Source organism: Callorhinchus milii, unplaced genomic scaffold (genome assembly GCF_018977255.1).
Source record: "Callorhinchus milii isolate IMCB2004 unplaced genomic scaffold, IMCB_Cmil_1.0 Scaffold6, whole genome shotgun sequence".
Lineage (NCBI taxonomy): Eukaryota > Metazoa > Chordata > Chondrichthyes > Chimaeriformes > Callorhinchidae > Callorhinchus > Callorhinchus milii.
In genome coordinates, this window is record NW_024704747.1 from 26947634 (window position 1) to 26968012 (window position 20379).

At 37.6% G+C, this 20379-nt stretch overlaps 1 protein-coding gene across 2 annotated transcripts in view; it reads right to left on the reverse strand.

Moving 5' to 3' along the window:
* Window positions 1-410: 410 nt before the first annotated feature.
* LOC103176446 (cytoplasmic dynein 1 intermediate chain 2) overlaps window positions 411-20379 on the reverse strand; it is a 33345-nt gene continuing 13376 nt past the window's right edge. For both annotated transcript variants that reach the window (XM_042336346.1, XM_042336347.1), the window contains 11 exons: window positions 12000-12092; window positions 10747-10909; window positions 10362-10461; window positions 8092-8217; window positions 6714-6860; window positions 6108-6221; window positions 5514-5647; window positions 4549-4693; window positions 4106-4246; window positions 3319-3444; window positions 411-2298 (listed from right to left, as the gene is read on the reverse strand). In XM_042336346.1, coding sequence (XP_042192280.1) covers window positions 2197-2298; window positions 3319-3444; window positions 4106-4246; window positions 4549-4693; window positions 5514-5647; window positions 6108-6221; window positions 6714-6860; window positions 8092-8217; window positions 10362-10461; window positions 10747-10909; window positions 12000-12092 — 1391 coding nt within the window. In that variant the 3' untranslated portion in view covers window positions 411-2196. The remainder of the gene's footprint in view (window positions 2299-3318; window positions 3445-4105; window positions 4247-4548; window positions 4694-5513; window positions 5648-6107; window positions 6222-6713; window positions 6861-8091; window positions 8218-10361; window positions 10462-10746; window positions 10910-11999; window positions 12093-20379) is intronic.

Sequence of the window (20379 nt, forward strand, 5' to 3'; positions counted from 1 at the left end):
TCACAGCAGACATGCTGTCTTAGGAGGAAATGTTCACTTTCAGAACCTCTACACAAGAGACAAGAGTGAGGTACTATATTTGGTATTATTGGCTTTCACATTTCAGTGCATTTGCTGAAGATTTTATCAAAAATTAAAATTATTAATTTTTGTGATCACTTTGCTACAAATCAAACAATGCTTATATTTGATAGTGTCTTTTGCAGGATATACTGTAAAGTAGATTGACTATGAGGTGAAATAAGTGTGAACATTCAGTTACCTAAAAGCTGCATAGAGAGCCACTTATATTTTCTGCTTAATATTTATGGGTGATGTATTTCATGGTTCTAGTCTCCACAAGCCTAATTATATACCAGTGGGGGGAATCCTTGTATTTACATACTTAGAAGAATAAGTTACAAAATAAATTGTCATTTTATGATTGATTTATATGACTGATTCAACATACAGATTAATTCCAAAATGTTAGTCATACAGCATAGAAGACACTACACACATGAAATATCCAGTTTTCTTTCCCTGTATTTGTTTATTTTGGTATATGTAAAACTGACATTAACTTTGTTCATCTAAGTCACAAGATGTTTTTTTAAATAGCCCTTTAAAACATTTGGTTATGGATTTTCAGTTTTACATGTAATCTTGCACTTGTTTTTTGTGCTTGACAATCATTGTGTACTAGATTTTACTTCCTACCTAGCATGGTCGAAAGGAATTCTGTTATCTTGGTAAAGTTATAAGGCAAAATTATGTAACCAGCAAAACCACTTACATTAAATTGGGGATACAATAATTGCTAGGGATCTGATTCATAAATTGCCCAGTGTTTCAAAGGTACAAATGGAAGAAAGTGTAAGTTTAAACTTAATGAGACATTAAAAGCTAAACTCATTATGGAAAGCCATTCATTTTAAGGTCAGAGGCACCATAAACACAATCTTCACATAAAAACCACATTAGATTATCCAGAGTATCACCACAGCAGTTTTAAATATTTGACAACTGGTTAAAATACCGAGGTGACTTGTATACAAATAAAGGTAGACTACAGCTCAGGTTACATGGTATGAAATTCTAAAGGCTATGAGCACAGTTGTGTCAATGTTACTCTCTAAGCAACACTTAACCAATAACACAAACTGCAATGAAATGTATTACACCCTTCAGCAAAGTTTCTATTTGAGAAAAATGGTTTCACCAATTGTGAAAGTTCAAAGCACAGAGTTTGCGTAACATGAGTGAGGAATTGTGAAAACCTTTTGAGTACCGAGTACATGGAATTACAAACTGTCAAAGCAGCACAAGTCAGCAATTGGAATACAAATGAAGCCTGTGTTTTGGGGGTTACCTCAGTTAAAAATCAGATTGAAATTTTTTAAAAAAACTTGAAAATGAAAAATTGTTTAAACCACTGTTATTAAGAATGGGGTCACAGAACAAGACATTAAGTGAGACTGGAGCAGAAAAGAATACATCCTAGACTGCAGTATGCCTTCAAGCAGCTATATCACAGTGACAGTGACCTGGGAGCAGATTTTTTCAACAACAGGAGTAAAATTCCACCTGTTCTAGAGTTACTGGATTAACGCAGCATCTCAGAGTTAAGAATTTGGCAAATTCTTAAACACAGCCTTAATTTTGAAGCCATATTTAAGAACTTTAATCTTGACCCGGGTGGAATTTCACTCACAAATTTTCTTAGTCCAGAAGAAAAAAAAAATGGGCTCATACTCGATTACAAAAAATCAGAAGGCATATAAAATATGGCTTAAAACCACAGGTTCAGAAGTAGTGCAGTTTGTACAGTGGTAGATGATAAAATACAATCACTTAATAATCCCTGCCATGATGTAAGAAATTTTATTTTTTAAAATGTACTCTTATTTACCCTCCCCATATGGGGTGTACATAATGGTAACATCATTCTAAAGGCATATGAATAAATATTAACACACAAGTCATTTTTTTTTTAAAAAACTATTGGTGTATGTTGCCTTGATAGCAAATAAGCCAAGTATTTTTTAGCTTGCTATTGAGATAAAATTAATAGTCTGTTCCACCTTGATTCATATGCCATTAAATTAGATGTTGCCAATCTAGGTTTTGAATGGTTTGTATGAACTGTACATTTAATGGAAGTGCTTCTAGTTCCTACTCTATATTTAGACCTTGCTTTGAACTCTTAAGCTACTTTCATGCCAGGGACTCCTCTTCTGCATCAGCTCTGTTTGCATTTATTTCTGCAAGTGTTCGAGCGAAACGTGTCCATTCATCATTTCGAGGAACTGCTATTTGCTGTGAAGAGGAAAATACAGACAAGCATTATTATTTATTTTATATGTTACATCCCTTCCATCATCTTCAGCTGGAAATATGAGTAAATAGATTTAAAGGCACATTTCTCCTTTTATAGTTAAATATACATCTGTTAGCTGCAACATATAACAGCTTTTTGTAATTACTTTAAAATCTACATTTCTGCCCGAATTTTACAATCCTGGATAGAAAATGTATCTTTCAGATTTTCAACCTTATCATGTAACCGTGGAAAATCCTACCCTGGAATTTAATATAATTCTATAGCTCGAGTCCGAGAGTGAGAGGATGAGCATATGATCTGCTCCGAGGCTACAGCTAGTGCTCAGGCGTCAAATGGAAGCTTCCTGGCATGTCCTGCCTTATTTTTTTCCCACTCTACAAAGAACTGAGAAGACTAACTTGAGCCGACATGCGATAGGTCCCTCTTAACCAATACATTCCCTCCATATTAATAGCAATGGGTCAAATTTGCTCTTAAATTAATTTGTGTCAATAATTTTATTTTTTGGCACTTGTCTCTTCTGCTTGCAAAACAAGAGTAACCATCTGACGAGAGATTTATAGCTAGAAATCCAGTTGCACTTTGGGTTTGCTTTTTTGTTCCACTGCCGTATTTATTGACTTGAGCAGTTTTGTCCTGTGAGCTTATACCGATTGGAAACTGTCAAATGTATAAATTTATTTAGAATGAAAGGTTAAGCACTTTATATCCTATTCATTTATGTTGTGTCCCTACTGCAACCCACAGTACCTTAATAGACATTTATCATAATTTGTTGGTCAAATTTCATGGCACAGCCGTTTGAGTAGATGAAGTCTATTACACATTATCGGAATAGTTATTTTATGCAGACTGAGGAACCACTTTCATTTTCATAAACATTGTGCAATTTGTGATCCTAAGCCTTTAGAATCTCCCGGATTTGTTTTCCTGATAATTAAACTCAAAACACCATTGCTCTGCTACAGAATACAAAGTTTGAATGAGCTACTTACCTCTCCAACATCATAAATCAGTATTTGCCCTTCTGAATCACCCACAGCAATTTCTCTTCCAGACTGTGCCCATCTCACACGATTCAGTGCGGGATTGCTATTAACTGTAACACTTGCAGTAGGCACCTAGGTTATGAAGTGAGAGAAATGCATTAAAAATCAGCTAAACCTTGCTATGGAACTCTATCCCCCAATGCCTTCGCCGCCTCCTCCCTTTCCTCCTTCAAGGCTGGTCTCAAGACCTTTCTCTTTGACCGTGCCTTCAGCTCCCCTCTCAACTCTCTACCCCCTCCCCTCACCCTGACCATCTCCCCCCCAATGCTCGGGTCCTGACCCAACTGTACAGCGCCTTGGGACGTCCTCCCGACGTGAAAGGCGCTCTATAAATGGAATCTTCTTCTTGTTGGTCTAAGGTAAGATGATAATATTGAAATGCTGTTGCTCAAACAATCTGCACTCTTAGTGCAATTTCCCCATATTCTGTGGCAGCCTGGCTGGGCTGGTCCATTCTCACCTCTGAGCCGCAGGTTATGGGTTCAAGCCTCACTTGGGAACTTTGAACCCATAGTCCAGGTTGGTACTCAAGTGTCAAGAGTCCCTGGTTTCACAATCAGCTGAAATTGATCACTTACTTTATGGCTGTCTGTGGGATACTGCTGTGTAAACTGGCCCTCACATTTACCTACAAATACAGTCACTACACTTCACGGTAAAATCCTGCGAAATGCTGAGACATCTCAACGAGGTGAGAAGGTGTCTACGGTATATCAAATTCAAGTATTATTACTTCTGTGTCATTGTTGAGATTCCACAAATCAAGGCGTCCCATTCCATCAACGCAAGCAAACAAGGCAGGGTGGGTAGGGGACCACATGACATCGTAAACATAATCAGAGTTGTCTTCAAACGAATATAACGGCTTGTTGTTCTGGAAAAAAAGTGCCAAGTTTAAGGATTCAGCAAATTAGTTCTGTAAAGGCAACCTGTAACATTTTCAAACGATACAATTCCAATAAACGCGTTTTGTACCTGGCTACACATAATGGTATCTATCTTGAAAGTAAAATTATTTTAAAAGTAATTACAACTGGTAAATTATTATTCAATTGCAATTCTTGCAGTATGTCCATAGCACCATCTTGTGTCAATGAAAAATATTGCATTAGAAAGCAGTGAGGCTCTACTGTGGTGGCAAGAACATCCACTGCCAGAGAGCTTCGATCAGCCTACCTTAGTGGTCCACAGTTTGACTGTCCAATCGAAGGAGGAGGTGATGAAGAGGTGAGAGAAGTCGACAGGGCCTGCTGCGGTATGGTAGTGGATACCTGTGATTGGTCCTTGATGACCATCAAATATCTCACTAATGCCAGCTTTGCTGCAACAGAAAGAATGGTGATTATGCAAACTGCCTCTGCTATACGTTGTAGACATTACTTACAATTTAACTAATCTTCCCCCCCAAAAAACCAAATAACCCTACAAAAACAGTCACTACACTTAACAGTAATTACCTGTGTAGCACTGAGATGTTTGGGTGTGATAAGACACATTAAAGTGCAACTTATATATTTCCGTCCAAATCCGCGAGTATCGGTGTCAAGTGCAACCTAAATCTTAAAAGCTTGTAAATTACTATCACACGTGTAGTTTAAAAGCACATCTTGGTAAAATGAGAATTAAATGCACAAGTGCTCTCCCTGTACTGAGAACAGGTTGTTTCCAGGTCAGGAGATTCCCTGTTTGCTGAAAGTCAGCCTGAACCAGAATGAGACTTAAAATAATTAACTTGTCAGTTTACAGACCGGGAGATCAAACTTTTCAGTGTTTCTTTCTGGGGGAGAAGATTTGGGGCGGAAGGAATTCTAAAACCCAACAGCAATAAAAATAATCCCCACAGTTTCATACTGCTGAGTGAAGGAGAAAGGCTGAAATACCACATTTTGATGATTTAATCTGTCCATTAGCTTCCGAGTGTTGATTCTGTCCTCAAAGAGACAGAAATAACTTAAAACCTTTTACATTACAACTTTGACACTGCCCAACACCATCTTTTCTAACATTTTCTAATCCAAATTCCTGACAACACACTATTTTTACAGACATTTGCAAATAGAATAACCAACCACTTTTTTTTTGGGGGGGGGGGTAAGTGAAATAATAATGAACATAATAAAAGTAAGTATTTTCTCCAATACCTTCCATGACGACAGGCCGTGTAAACAGAGCCTTCCTCACTACCAACCACAAAGTTGTTCACGTCACCCAATGGGAAGGACATGCAAGTGACAGCAACAGCCTTAGACTGCTTGTGCATCAACTCAATGCTGTCCTGAATAAAACACAATACCATAACTGTGAACATTGTATATCTTAATGAAATATTTCACGTGATAATAAAATAGCACAACGTTGATTGTATTCAGAGTACATTAAGTTCTAATATGCTACGCCACAGGCGTAACATGGGTCTGCTTGCAATTTCCTCACTATCCATTTCTGATCTAGGGTAGTAAGGTCCAGGGAGATAGCGGGCAGTACGAGTTGAAATATCGGGGAGGGTCTGTTTCTTGTGCATTGATATACAGTGCTGTTCTCTAATTCAATACATAATACATCTTGTATTTCTTCAGCAATATCTGCAACATCAATAAATACACAATTTCAAGACGTGCAAATTAAGTTACCAAAATAGCGTAAGATCATTTATTTTTCCTTAGGTGTACTGCAATTTTCCAATTCAAGTGCTACATCGGATACAACAAAAAATCTTAGGTACCCGTTTATATTACCTGTGGTTGAGAAAGCATATCCAGACTCCACGAGCAGATCTTGCCATCAGTAGAAACACTGATCAAGTTATGAGCATTTTGAGAGCCAACCACATTCACACAGTACACTGGATGCTGCAGAAAGATGAAAGTTCATGTTTAATACTTTTACTCATCTGATAAAGCAAATTAATGCAGAAATATCTACACAGAAATAATAATCATTAAAGGCACTTTATAAATAAAAGGGTGAAAGGGCGGTCGAGGACAATTCGATAACTACTTTTAAAAACGCGGTGGACGGGTATTTGAGGAGAACGGGTTTGCAGGGTTATGGGGAAAAGGCTGGGGAGTGGGATTGACATTAATTGCTCTATTCAAAGAGCCAGCACAAACTCGATGGGCCGAATGGCCTCTTTTTGTGCTGTACGATTCTATGATTCTATGATAAATGTAATGGTTTCAAAACTGCATTGATCTTACAATAATAATCCTTACATTTGATAAGAGTGCCTCATCACGTCGTTGAGACGTCTCAAAGTGCTCAACGAATATATTGTAATAAGAATATAAAAATAATACAAGAATCTTAAGGCTGTGTTTCATCTTAAGCCTTCCTACACATACCGTGTGAGCAGCAGCAGAGAGTGGGGTTCTTTGCACTGGTGTCCTCTTGTTGCTGCGATTATCCCACAGGACAATCTGACCAGAGCAGGTTCCTCCAACTACTAGGTTTGGATGGAACCGTGCAAAGGACACTGACATCACAGATGACTGTTTAAAAAAAACAAAGTGAAGGCAATTTTTAATTAGACTGTTTGCACTCCCACCTAGGGTTCATCCGGCTATTTTGTCTATCTCTTCTAATTAGAGTTATGTTTAATTATACAGATTACCTCTCAAGTGAGTCTTAAACAGACTTTCCCGTCTATTTCTACACAATAAAGCATAATATTCATTTAAATGGCCAAACACATTCATAGCAAACATGTACCTAAATATTTCACACCCTAGATTTGCATTTGTCAGTCAGTAAGATTGCTACATCGGAAGCTTTGCCATTCAACACCTCCAACAAAAGAATGCAAAATTGTCCTTGAATTTCTCTATTGTTGGAAAAAGAAATCAGAATTTTTCCAAATTATGAAGTGATGTTCCTCAACGGAATACTAAATATGCACTCCAAATCGATTTACTGCATACTAGCCTCCACTGCAGTGATCCGAAGGAGAGACATTTTTGAAAGTAGTTAGTTCAGAGAGAAACTGGAAGTGAGGACTTGCTTACTTGGATGTAGTTGGGCATATGGAGTGGATGAAAAACATAATAGGCAAACTCACAAAAGAATTAAACAGTATAATGAGGTAGAAGATGTATTCCCCAATCCCTCTGTGAGTTTTTAAAAAATAGTGTGCTTGAAATTTTCTCTGGATAGATTTAATGTGTCTATTTGGCAAGCATTCAATGGCTGATGGAACCTTAAACTATGTTTAGCATGTAACATGAGAAACTTGCCTTCAGGCTAACTACAATCCTTCCTTCAATCCCGGTTGTACTTTAACATTGCTGTATAGATGTTAAAAATTGTGTTTTATACAGATCTAGAATTTAGTATAAAGCAAACTGAAAAATTTATCGTAAACACCATTTGTTGCATTTAACATTTTGTACTGAAATAAAGATTTGGGTGTCACACACTTATTCATTTCATATTTGGGGCACTAACAATGTTGGAAACATTGTGTAGTCCCGGATTCAGTTAATACACAGATCAATTTAAAGCATTTTCATCCATACAAGAGATTAATACAATAACTTTTAGCAATGCAGAGAAGCAACCCTTAATCAAGGAAAAACTTTTACTGCCCCCATCAACTGGTAAACCAATGTGCATGCTAGCCTAATGAGATCATGATGTTGAGCATTAGATATTCATTGGCTATGCTCCAGTTCTTGAGATGGAAATGCTGGTTTAGCTCATCAGGATCTCATGCAATACCTATACCTGGCATTGGAAGATGTACTCTGGGGTGGGTTTCTTAAATTTCATGTTCCACACAAGAGCTACACCATCTGGCTCATGGGGGGCATCTTCTTTGTTATTGTATGAGGCAACAAGCAGTTCTGGATACTGTTGACAACAAAATCAGAAAAGAAATATTAACAGGAAATGCTGACCGCCTCAGGCTTAACCGTACCATTGTGTGTGGCAGCGAAATGTTTAGCTGTGCGTCACTCACCAGTTCAAACAGATGTTGGTCTGAACTGCTCGCAAAGCAGTGAGTGAACACAAAAGCATGTGTGTTAGATTTGATTCACGTTCTGTTGTGTGCTTTGACAAGCAAAGATTTAGCATTACTTTATGCAGTGACACTGTTGACATAAAAGTATTACCTCGTAATAAAAATGGTTGCCTGGTTGCATCAAATATCTTTTTTTTTTTTAAAAATCAAAGTGGTATGTTCAGTTTGGATATGGCACCCAAGAGTTCAGTATACAATGTTACAAATCATTATAAAAAAGGTAAAAAATAGGGTATTTGAAAAATGTCTTTAATACTGTGCCTGGTTCGGTGAATTCAATTTACTGATCACATGTAATAGTCCAGAGAGTAAGCTGTGGCCGTGAGTTGTGAGAATGTAAAGACTTAATACAGATGTATTAACTGTCACAAAGCACAGGATTCGCTACGGGTTTTGTACATCATAAATTCCAATATTCGCAACCAATATTCACAATCAATGTCTTATTTAGAGTGTAGTGTTGAAAGTGAAACAGCAAAAAAAAAAAGAGAAATTGTGATTATATTACCCTCTCAACATTGGTGAGGCAATGGAAAAAGTTTCATACATGACTCAGCACATACAACCAATACCGTATACATTTATATAATGGTTTTCAAGTCAGGAGGATATCTTACAGCACTTGGCTGGGCACTGCTGGGGGTGAGAGCCGAAGTGGATGAGGAGAGAATGAAATGACCAAATCATGAACAAGGGGAGGGAGGGAGACAGTCGGAGAGACTCCGTGATGGAGTTCCAGAGATGAATGGCAGAACGGTTAAAAGCCCACCTGTCGATGATAGGACGGATAGTGACATGAAGCAGGTCATTGATGGCTGAGTGAAGGCAACGTGCAATTGAACAATAACTACAGAATCACAATGTTCGTCGTTACAAAACAGTAACAAATTCAGGCAAGAGGAAATTAATAGTCAATCTACTCATCCAATTTGTCATAAAACTCCAGTCTATGGTTATTTAAATAGTTGTTCCCTTGACCAATAGGTTAATTTTCAGCCTCTGATCAAACACACTGGCCATTTTAAGAGACGACTGAGAGTGGAGCTCAAGATGGGTTTCAGAATCTGGGATCTGAAAATAAACACATCATAAACAAACTGCTACGGATATCTAAGGAGGACACTTCAGGAACCTGCTAACGTAACCCAGAGGAGCCTTCGCAAAGACTCTTTATGAAGATCAATTATCGAGGATTTTTGGGGTGACAGATGCCCATGGCCAGAAGTTACAAAAGGAAAATATGGACCTCCAACACGTCAAACTACAAACTTCAGGACGCCAGCATTTATGAACACTGTCTACATAATTCAGCATTTATCCAGCATTCTTATTAGCCTTCTCAGTGGCATTTTAAATCACTTACCCATGACTGAAGGACAGCTTTGGTTGATGGTAAGAACATTAACTGAATTGTATTATGTGATGTGACGCACATTTATTTAAGGTAACACAGAATGAGATGGAGAGGATTTACTATGCGTTTGAGCATTAGGTGAAGCCTAGTGCTAATGAAAATGACACTGGTTCTACTTAAACCATGATAACTCACACAGCTTCAAATCAAATCCAGAAGGTATTAGTATAATAGGTTTTACATTTATTCTTGATTCCCCTGACGTTACAGCAGCAGCCCTGAAGAACAAGTAACAAAAGTACTGCTGTGAAATCAAGAAGAATGAAAGTCTCACTTAGAGGCTGTGTAATAGGCCATGATGGACCGACTGCTACTGAACATTTCATTGCTGAGGAAGATCGTATAACCTGTGTATGGTGAAAAAGTTAGGTTGATTTTTCCTCAACCCCGGATCACTTCTTCATGTACTAGTACGTATTTATACCAGATGAGTTTCTGTGAAATTTGTCCCCCTTTTATAGAGCTCAAGGTGGTTTCATGGGCTGGGCTCTGAAAATAAACACGTCATAAGCAAGTTGCCTTTTGCTCCATCGTAGAAATTAAGAGTTCTTCTATTACCTGAGGTGACCAATCCATGCATGTAACAACACGATGTTTTGACCAGCGCTCATCAAAAAAAGACCTATTCAGAGAAAGTTTTGTTCCTCCCTGGAGTTCTCTGTTAAGAAAGATACAGGTCAATAGGTCAATAATACATACACTTAAACCCTGGCTAGCTGGACTAATGGGTGGGGGGGGGGGGGGGAAACAGGACAGAATTTATGAATCTTTTACTGCTGAGATTCCTATTATATTCCTAGGAGAGTTAGGAGTCGGGAGTCAGTGGGCCTGTGGAATCCAGCTAGCTTCGAATTCCGGACGCCCGGTATGATGAGGGTTTACTGTCGTTGCTTTTCTTATTTGTTTTTAAGAATTTTTAATAGTAAAGAGCTCTAAACATTACCCTTCTTTCTCTTCTAAATCCTTGCCACTGTAGTCAAAGAACAAGTCTTTGTGTTCCGCAAGAGCCCGTTCAATTATTCGGGTGCTATGATCAAAGAAGATGGCAAATTCATCAGAGTGAATAATTTGTAGTTTTTCTTCTTCCGAGAGTTCCCGTGCTGCACCTGTTGAATAAGAAATGCGAGCAAGGCTAATGAAATAAAACTAAATGAAAATATCAGGCCTTATTACTGTACAGCCTTATTATTCTCAGTGTACCTCATATATTTAATCATCTATTTAAGAATTTTCAAAAGTAAAGAACAATATAAAACTTGATATAGATATAAAACAGATATAAAATGTCTATTTGCTTGTATGAAAGTACACAGTAAGTCAAAAACTGTATTGTGGTAAAGGCACCATATGGCGAGGCACAGAAACACTACAGAACAGAAGGTCCCGGGGTTTGGTGGCTCGTCTGTGCTGTTAGCAGAACTCCACTGGAGCGAGCAGCAGTTCGTGTCTCCGAGTGAGGGTGGAGAAAAATATACCAATATGCCTCTCTCACTCTTGATCATGGACCTGGGACTTGTGCTGAAACACTGCAGAGGAGCGTACAGTGGAGAAGGACAGATTTGGACTTGGTTCAGATGCCCCTCACAGTTAAATAGCCTTTGACCCTCACAGCTTAGTTACACATAGGAAGAATGACTGAGTTACCAACTCCCACTGAACAACACAAGATCATAAATCATTATCTTAACAGGAGGGAAGAAATTGAAAAGGAACATGGCTCCTTCTCAGATATTGCTTCAAAAAAACCTTCTCAAATAATCATTTGCAATGCCAATGACAGATTATAAATTAAATTCAATTTGAGCAGATTTACACACAAAAAAAATCTTATGACTGACGTAATGCACTGGTTGAGAATTAAGAATCTTTCCTCTAAAAACAATACTGAGGTTTACCTTTTTCACTGAGAAAACTGAAAATTAAATTATGCAATTCTACAGTTTTGTGCAATTCATTATATTTCAAGAAAATGTAATGCGAGACACTGGAGTGAGTAAGCTAGTGACTTAAAATATTAAGAACGGTTCTATACAGTCCCTAGTAGTTAGCTTGCCTAGTTACGACTCAAAAAGGTACATTGTTCATGGTTTACTGTTCTTTGAGAATGTTAAGTGAATGCATGAAACGTGCATTTAAATAAAGCAGATTTAAATTTTTCAATAGCAATGCTTCAGAAAGGATTTCTATACAAATTACCTTCTTTATCTTCTTCTTTCTGTACTAGTTTCTCTTGTTCAGGTTCAACTGCGGCTTTAGGTGCTGCAATTTCCTCTTGCTCTTCATTTTCTTCTGCAAATGACCATTTGTAAAACTTAATGCTGTAGAAACACTTTAAACCACCATAACTCTACATTTCCACATTCTTTCTGAAATTTTCATCGTAATTTTGCTCTTTCAGAAGCTGTTCACCTGTGATCATGTAAAGAAAAAAACCCTACTCTGGCAAGATGAAGAAAAGCTATATTTTACAGCTGTCTGAAGAAGCACTTGGCGGTTACAACCTTCAGACCATCAATGTCAAGGCGATGAAGAAACAACTAATATCTTCGTCTTGAAAATGGCATTGCCATAATTTCTACTCGACATAACTATAAAGCGAGGCATTGGCATATTAATAGCTTTCTAGTTCATTCAATACTTAGCCGGAACATAAGAACAACAATGCTGATAAAGCTCCTTATTAAATCTTCAAAACATTTCAAAGAGCGTCACAGGATTTCCTGTAGGAGTGTAGTGACTGTATATTTTGTAGGCGCACGCACCTTAGTACAATGGTACAACAACTTACATCTAAATAGCGCCTTTCACGTCAAGAGGTGTGTTTCAAAGTATTTCACAAAGCCTAAACTAAGGGGAAAGATGGAGGTGGGAAGGTTGGAATAATGGTCACCTAAAGTGTAGTCACAAAAATAGGTCATAAGATGGGTTGACAGCTGGCAAGATGCAAGGAATGGAGTTCCAGAGAGCGGGGACAGGATGACTGATAGCTCACATTGTGGGGCATAGGAGAAGCAATTAACATTTGCCAAGTGGAGGGAGTGCCCAGGGTAGGAGGTCGCAGAGGAAGAGTTGTGCAAGGCTGTGGGGGAGATGTGAAAGTAAGGATGAAAATCTTGAATTCAATCCACTGGGGGAATAGGGAGTCAGTCGGTGGAGCCAAGCAAGAATCGGGGTGATGGTCCTGATCAGACTGAGGCTTACATGGGAGACGACAGGGGTAGCAGAGTTCTATAGGGTCTGCAGCTTGTGTTTGGAGGACCTGTGGAGACTATTGAACAGGCCATCACAATATTTCTGCGATTCTGTGTACATTTCCACAATTCAACTTCAAACCATCTACCCACTAAAATATCTGATCATATTGAAAGGAAAACAAAACAACAATAATAAACAAATCTGGATTTTAAAGCTGAAAAGAACACCCAGTTTCCCAAGGCTTAATCGACAACATGTATATAACCTGCAATTAAGACGATTTAGCATTTAGTTTCGGCAACATACAACAGTGACATCAACCTCAAACAAGAGAGAAGCTTGAGAGTTGAACCTAATACTTTCTTCGTTGCTTTAGGATTTAAGTTTCCAGTATTGGTCTGGTCATTTGGAGGAAGGGAACTGTAGCAAAGCATCCCTCCAGCATTGCTGAAGCACAAGACCACTGACTAACAAAGAGGACCTATTCAATCATAAAGGATGGCATTTACGAGGGCAGTCATTTTTTAAATGGGGGAAGGGAAGAAAATAAATATTTTTTTAAAATCTGTCTCAAGAAAGTATTCCAGATACTGGTTTTAACTTTGTTTCTTCCCTTCACGTAACTAATTTGTAGCATTAATAATTTGTAATTCAATTCATATGGTTTACGCCTGAAAATTTAAATATTCTAAGTCTCTATCAGTGGCCTGATTCTTGTTGGTTTTTTTTCTTTGTTCCTCTCCCTGAGGTCATGTTGTACACAGCTACTGCTTTTGATTTAAATGATAGGTCGTCCGTCTAAAGGAACATGACAGCAGGAAGCTTCCCTTTGCCCTTTCACTTCAGAGACTGAATGCGAGTTCGGATTTGGGGGAAGCTGCTGGTCTGTTAGGTCAGCGCCTGTTCGCTGGGTGCTGTAAGCTGTTCGACCACATGAGCTCGGCTGGTCCGAGGATGGGAAGCAGCTGTCTAGACCAGGTCTCATCAGCCAGGCCAGATGACTAGACAACAAAGAACAGATGGTACTGCTGCGATTGTGTTCCCCACTACAAGGTGGCATTGGGATGGCACAAACTTTTCCGCTCGACTGCCTCCAATCATGTCTTCCCCGACAGCAAGACTGTGTAATTATTGGCCCACCAGGGGGGTTAAAGGCAAGGATTCAGCCTGAAGGCTGAATAAAATACATCTTGTAGGCCACAACAGCTGCCAAACCACACTAACCATGGCTACATTTTCATACCCTTTACAACACATACACACACACACATTTAGGCAGACAATAGAAATATAATTAAACCTGCAAGTAACAGGACAGAGAGAAGTAACAGTGAAATGCACACTATGATGTTAACTTGTGCTTTATCAAAATGATAATCATATGTGCAAATTTAACATTAGATGCAAATTGAATGTGCCTACCATTTTGACAAGTTTACAGAAATGGGTTAATAACATGAACAATTTCAATATCCTGCAGATATGCTCACACTTTCAAACCCAAATGGGGAAGTTAAAATCTTTCCTTTCAAGGGCTTCAATCAGCTGCAAAGGAAAACAGTAATCACTGTCTTTTGAGCAAGCTCTGCAGCATTTGTCAGCCCTTTCTCTAAGAATGCAGCCAGAGCAATCAACCTGCCATCCATTCAGAATGGAAAAACAATCTGAAAACACAGGGTATAATGCACCTGCCAGCAAAAATGGCCATTTCAGGAGAAGCTAGTGATCTCCATGACCTCACTGAGGAGGCGGTGGTGCAAAGGGGAAGAAATGCTTAAAAAGAATTCATAGTGATTCCGATCTCTCACACACTGACACTTCCTTACAAAGCATGCCAATTATAGCTTTTGTGCTACTTAAAAAATAAAAGCTTTTTTTTCAAAAAATAATCACACTGAGACACAGAAGACGTACATCCTTTCACAGAAATCACTTATACACTGGACAATCTATTAATCTGAAAGCAGTCTGACAGTAGGGGTCCAACTTTGTTCAAGTACAAAACCAAAAACGTGACACCCAAGATTGAAATAATCTCTGCAGGTGTACCTACCCCCCATGTCACTCTGTTGACAGTTTTACATACAATCATCAAATCCAAAACCTTTACACTAAATGATTTTGAAATGAACATTTTCCCCAAGACCAAAAGCTTGATACTGTAATAACCATATTTTAAATCAAAACCAGGAGATGCAGAAAGTCACGTTAAAACAAGGGATAGAATACAGCTGTATCTGATGATTGAACAATATACTCGACAGGAAGTCCTAAATCTTACTTAATCTCACCTAGAGTTGTAATTTTCAGGATTAGCTAGTCCTTTTATAAAATGATCAGTGACTTTTTCAAACCACGCCTGTCAATAGAAGCTTTTTCTTATGCTACCAAAAATAATGCAGGAGCATAGTTGAGATAGTTAACGAAAATTATGCACATATTTTGAATTTGCTAGGCGAAAGAAGACCAAGGTCCATCCAGTTCGCCTTCCACCATCCTGGCAGTCGCATGTATAGAACCTGATCATATCAATATACCTCAAAGTGGTTTATAAAGTGAGTTGCTGCAGACTACCGTAATTGTGGGAGTGCAGCAGCTATTTTGTACAATGAAATGAGGGACTATTTGTTTTGGGTGAATTTGAATAGGAGGGGGAAAAAAAATCGGCAGAACACGGGCAAAGTCCATGCAATTTTACAAATAGTGGCCTATTTTCAACACCGGTCTGTAGTGGAGACTGGACCTTCATTTATCCAGTCCTTGGGTTTTTGTCTCATCCAAAGCAGTCTCAGTGCTGCCTTGGAGAATCGTGTTCAATTGTGACTTCAAGGTGTGGTGTGAGGTGTTTGACCCAGAAGTTGTTATTTTAACCCAGAAGTGATACTGCTGGTAACTGAGAGCATCAATAAACTTACCAGGGAAGGAAATATATTGGCAAAGCTGTATTATTATAAGAGAATGTAAAGGACACCTCTATAGCTCAAATAATAGAATTCTAGACTCTATCCGAAAAATAGGCTCTGTCAATTAAGTGTATGCATGTATCTGTGTCTATTATATGTGTGAGCGAGTGTGTATGGGGGCGAATGAAGGAAGTATAACATTACTATTGTTCGCTTGTGCTCTCCAACTAAACACTGTGAGGAATTTTGATTCTGAAAATAACTTGTGCATGAGGTAAATATTGGGGAGTAAAAGCAAAATAATAATTATAACTCTTTGAGAATTTGATACCAGGTACAGTATTTAAGAAGAGAATGTTCTAATCCCTAACATCCATCACAGTTATAACTGAAACAAAAATTCTGTTAAAAATACAGTGGACAAGCAAGATATAATATTCTTTATGCTATTCAGAATGCACCCCGAAAACAAATGCAATAGTTTCCTGCAGCTCCTAAAAGAGTCTCAGAAATAAATTACTCCATAATCCACAGCAGCACAACGCTCAAAACAATGAAAACAAAACATTTATAGTAAACACGTGTAATTTACTATCTACAGTTAGTCTTTTTAATAATTTAGCCCTAAAGTAGACCTGGAAACAAGATGGAATATAAACACACTTCAGCACAATAACTTAGTCTCTGCCACATAATATATAATATGGTTATTCTTACCCTATGTTAAAAATAAGCTCTCTTTAAATGTTCTAGCTAAGATTATGTTTGGTTGTGTTTCTGAAAATACCGTAATGTGACAAGAGACAAATGCAGAATATCCTGGAGATACACAGGAAGTCAATCTGCATCCCATGAGGACAACACCCAACCACTGTCTCAATCAGAGGCAAAAATACACAACCTGTTACACCACCCTCAGCCAGCAGATTCCAGCATCCATTGGCTTCCCAACAATTTAGCTTTTTGTCTCGACACACTAAGTGGACTAAAACGAGCTGGCCCCGACTATCAACACGTAGGATGTCATCGCATTGCATTCACAATGCCACCGTATGGAACGTGATAGATTGAGCTGCAAACACACAGCACAAAAGACAATCCAAGCCCAATACTTTAGTGAGTAATGTGTGTGTTGGTAAGGAAAGGACCACCAGTTTTGTTACTGTGATATACTCAGCCTAAACCAGACATAACAGCAAGGTCATCTGACCCTTCATGAGAACAACCAGCTCTGTTGGCTATAATAATGAAGAGTCAACAGCAACTTGAATTTATGTAGCGTCCCAGAGTCATAGCTGAATATTAATCTGTGTTTCTCATTCAAATGCTGAATGTTATTCATTACGTTTTGTTTCTATTTCATATTTCCAGTATTTGTTTTTTTTCCTCTCTCTATATAAAACTGTCCAAATTCTGAATTCTTCCATTTTCTAACTCGAGTACAATATGAATGAATTCATCAGAAGCCTGCATGCAGTCAATTTATTGATCCATTATCAGAATATTAAGGCTCGAATGAAATGCTTAGTATTAAGAGACAAAACACTTCAAATATGGATGGATTAAGCCTTTGGTGATCACTTCCCAATTCTCAATTGTTATAAGAAAAAGCACAAGGGATTTTATTTCATGTCGTTTAAAGAAAATTGTTTCCCTTCCCCCTCTAATAGCAAACTGAACACATTTAGGGCACAAGAATACAGACATCATGAAAGCAGCTGTGTGCTATACTATCATTTTTTTATATGCCATGTGCTTTCAGGCTTACTGCAGTCTGGCTTTCATCAATAGATATCACTCCAGCAGACTGTACAATAAAGACTGCAGTAAAGTAGCAGTTACTGCAAAAGTGACCAACTCTTGTCAATGAACACTGAACACAAGGTTAATGAACCACTGAGTTTTTACTCTGTCTTAACATCAAAATTGTAATGTATTTTGTTGAGGTGGAAAGAAAAGCATTGCCTTAAATTAGGCTGTACCTAGCAATAACAACACAAGTGAAGTTACAGTTGTCTGGATGATGTGCTTCTATGGAGCAGGTTAATCAAAGTTAAATCATCTGTGAAATGGCTGTGTTCTGTTAACTTGGGAGTGTTTGTATCCTTCCAGGCATACAAGGCATTTTGACTCGTGCATTTTGTTTCTTATGTACAAAGGGACACTTGGAGGGTTAACCAGACATTTTTGTGACATCAAATTATTTAGTAAGCAGCAAGTCATTAAAATGGTAATGAAAATTCAAAACTTTTAAAATCATATTTGCCGATCAGCTTAAAGAATACACATTTCAGCTGCAGGTGGATGCTACAATTTGAATGAATATGCAAATTCAATCTTAACCTTTCTGATCCCAGCACACTGGCAATTTTTAAAATATAATTCACATGCAAATCTGTCCGACACCTTCAAGCAATTTTCTTTGGGCATCAATGCATAAGAGAAATATTTACTGTACTGTATTTACTTTACTGTAAATTGTCATGACTTTTAAGTATTCATACTGTAATGCCTAATTCTAGTTTGCACTGTGTATATATTATATATGGTAATAAAATAAGGTAAATTAAGGGTGTGGTAAATTAGTCCATGGTACTTTAGGTTCTGTGTGAGGTGATCTACGGAGAGAACAACTTGATAGATTAAATGACCTTTTTTTGCTCTATGGTTTGTTTGCATGCTGTGTATTTTTGTATTTATAATGGTCCCACTTGGTTCCAACACGGGTCATCCCGAAATAATATTTGGTTTGTGGGGATGAGGTAACAGGGGAATATAAACTCTTATAGTGAAACTCATTTATTAGTCATGTTGAATGGCTTTATTTAACCAACTCTGGATACGTTTCTCAATATATTACACTGGGTATTCAATTAAAGGGAAATGCAAAGAGTTCTACTGTGAATTGTAAGTGCTACCTCCTAAACGTGTCCTAGGTTTGTGTTAATATCTGTTCAAATAACTTCTTTGTGCCTTTCCTATATGAACATCCATTACAGCTAGATAGTGGAGTGAAACAACTGAGCTGACCAGATAGTTTGGAGCACTTTACAACACTGGTATAATTACCTTTTCACGCCTGTCATGAACCTCTGCCAAGTCGCTGCTAACATTCAAAAAAGACTAATGGGAAAACTAAGATTCATCAGTAAATGTTTCCCAAAGTGAAAAGATTGTATGAATTACAACACACACTTTGTAAAGATGTTCCATGAATATAGGAATTTATATTAAATACTACAGTGCAAAATCCATTGCTGAAGATAAAATCAATCCATTCTAATAAGCACTAAATTGCTGCTATAAACACTGTATTGCACGAAGGGCGCTAAATAAATGCAAGTTGTTGATGTTTTCAAACCACTCTCTGAATAATTATTAGCAGCATTGCTGAGAAAGTTATGTTAAAAAGTGCAAATCAAATTGCAATTTTTTTTCATCTTCTTACATTGAGGATTTATGAGGCAGTCAAGCCTGTTTGATATGTTAATCTAGTTTCTGTTCTCCCTGAAGATTACTCTATTAAACTGTGGTTAAGGCTGTTGATGGCTGGAATTGTTTATTTTGTCTGATTTACTTTGTCTCAAATAAGTATACTTGTACAGTATAGTTTGACCAGATGGAAATTATTTTGTCAAGCTTCTATAATAGTTTTAAAAATTAAGGAAAACTTTTCAGCACCAAGTTCATATTTTCACTCCAACTCCTTAACAAGTACAGAACAAATATTTTGAACATCAATTTTCTAAAAATCTGGACTATTCAAATGAAGAACAGATGTTCAGAAGTCTAATGTATAATTGTCAGACACTTTCTGTTGCCTTTTCAATAAAAAAATGTTCAATTCTTTAATCTGTAATAATATTTACAAAGCATGCCATTTTCTATTAATAATTAATAACATATATAGAATTACATAAATTGTGCAGTTCAGAAAGAATCCATTCATCCCAACGATTCCTTGCTAGTGTTTATACTCCACATGAATCTCCATCCCCTGCTCATACCCCCTCCCCTACCCCACTAATCCCTTCTCCCTAACATACTGCAGTTCAAATCAATTTATGAATTGAAATTATGATGCAAATTATGGGAGATTGAGGTCTATTTTTGCTCAGCACAAAAATTAGATAAACATGGAACAAAATAATTCCTATCAACTCCACCTGTATTCACATAAAATACAATAGCACATACTGGAGTGTGTTTCACAGATTTAAACAATGCTCAATTTTGCTCCTGGATTAATATATTATGTAATCGACTCCAGTCCACATGTTTTACCAGACAGGTCAAGCTAGAGTTATTCGCTCAGTGAATCAATAAGTATTTTTGTGGAAATGATTTTTTCCCCACATTTCCCTTCGTTCTCACCATTTCATGAAATATCCTTAGCCAGCACTGTTAGTCACAGAGCGAAAAGGAAACTCAACACTTTTTCAGCTATCGCATTTAATTTTCTCAATTCACTTCAATGG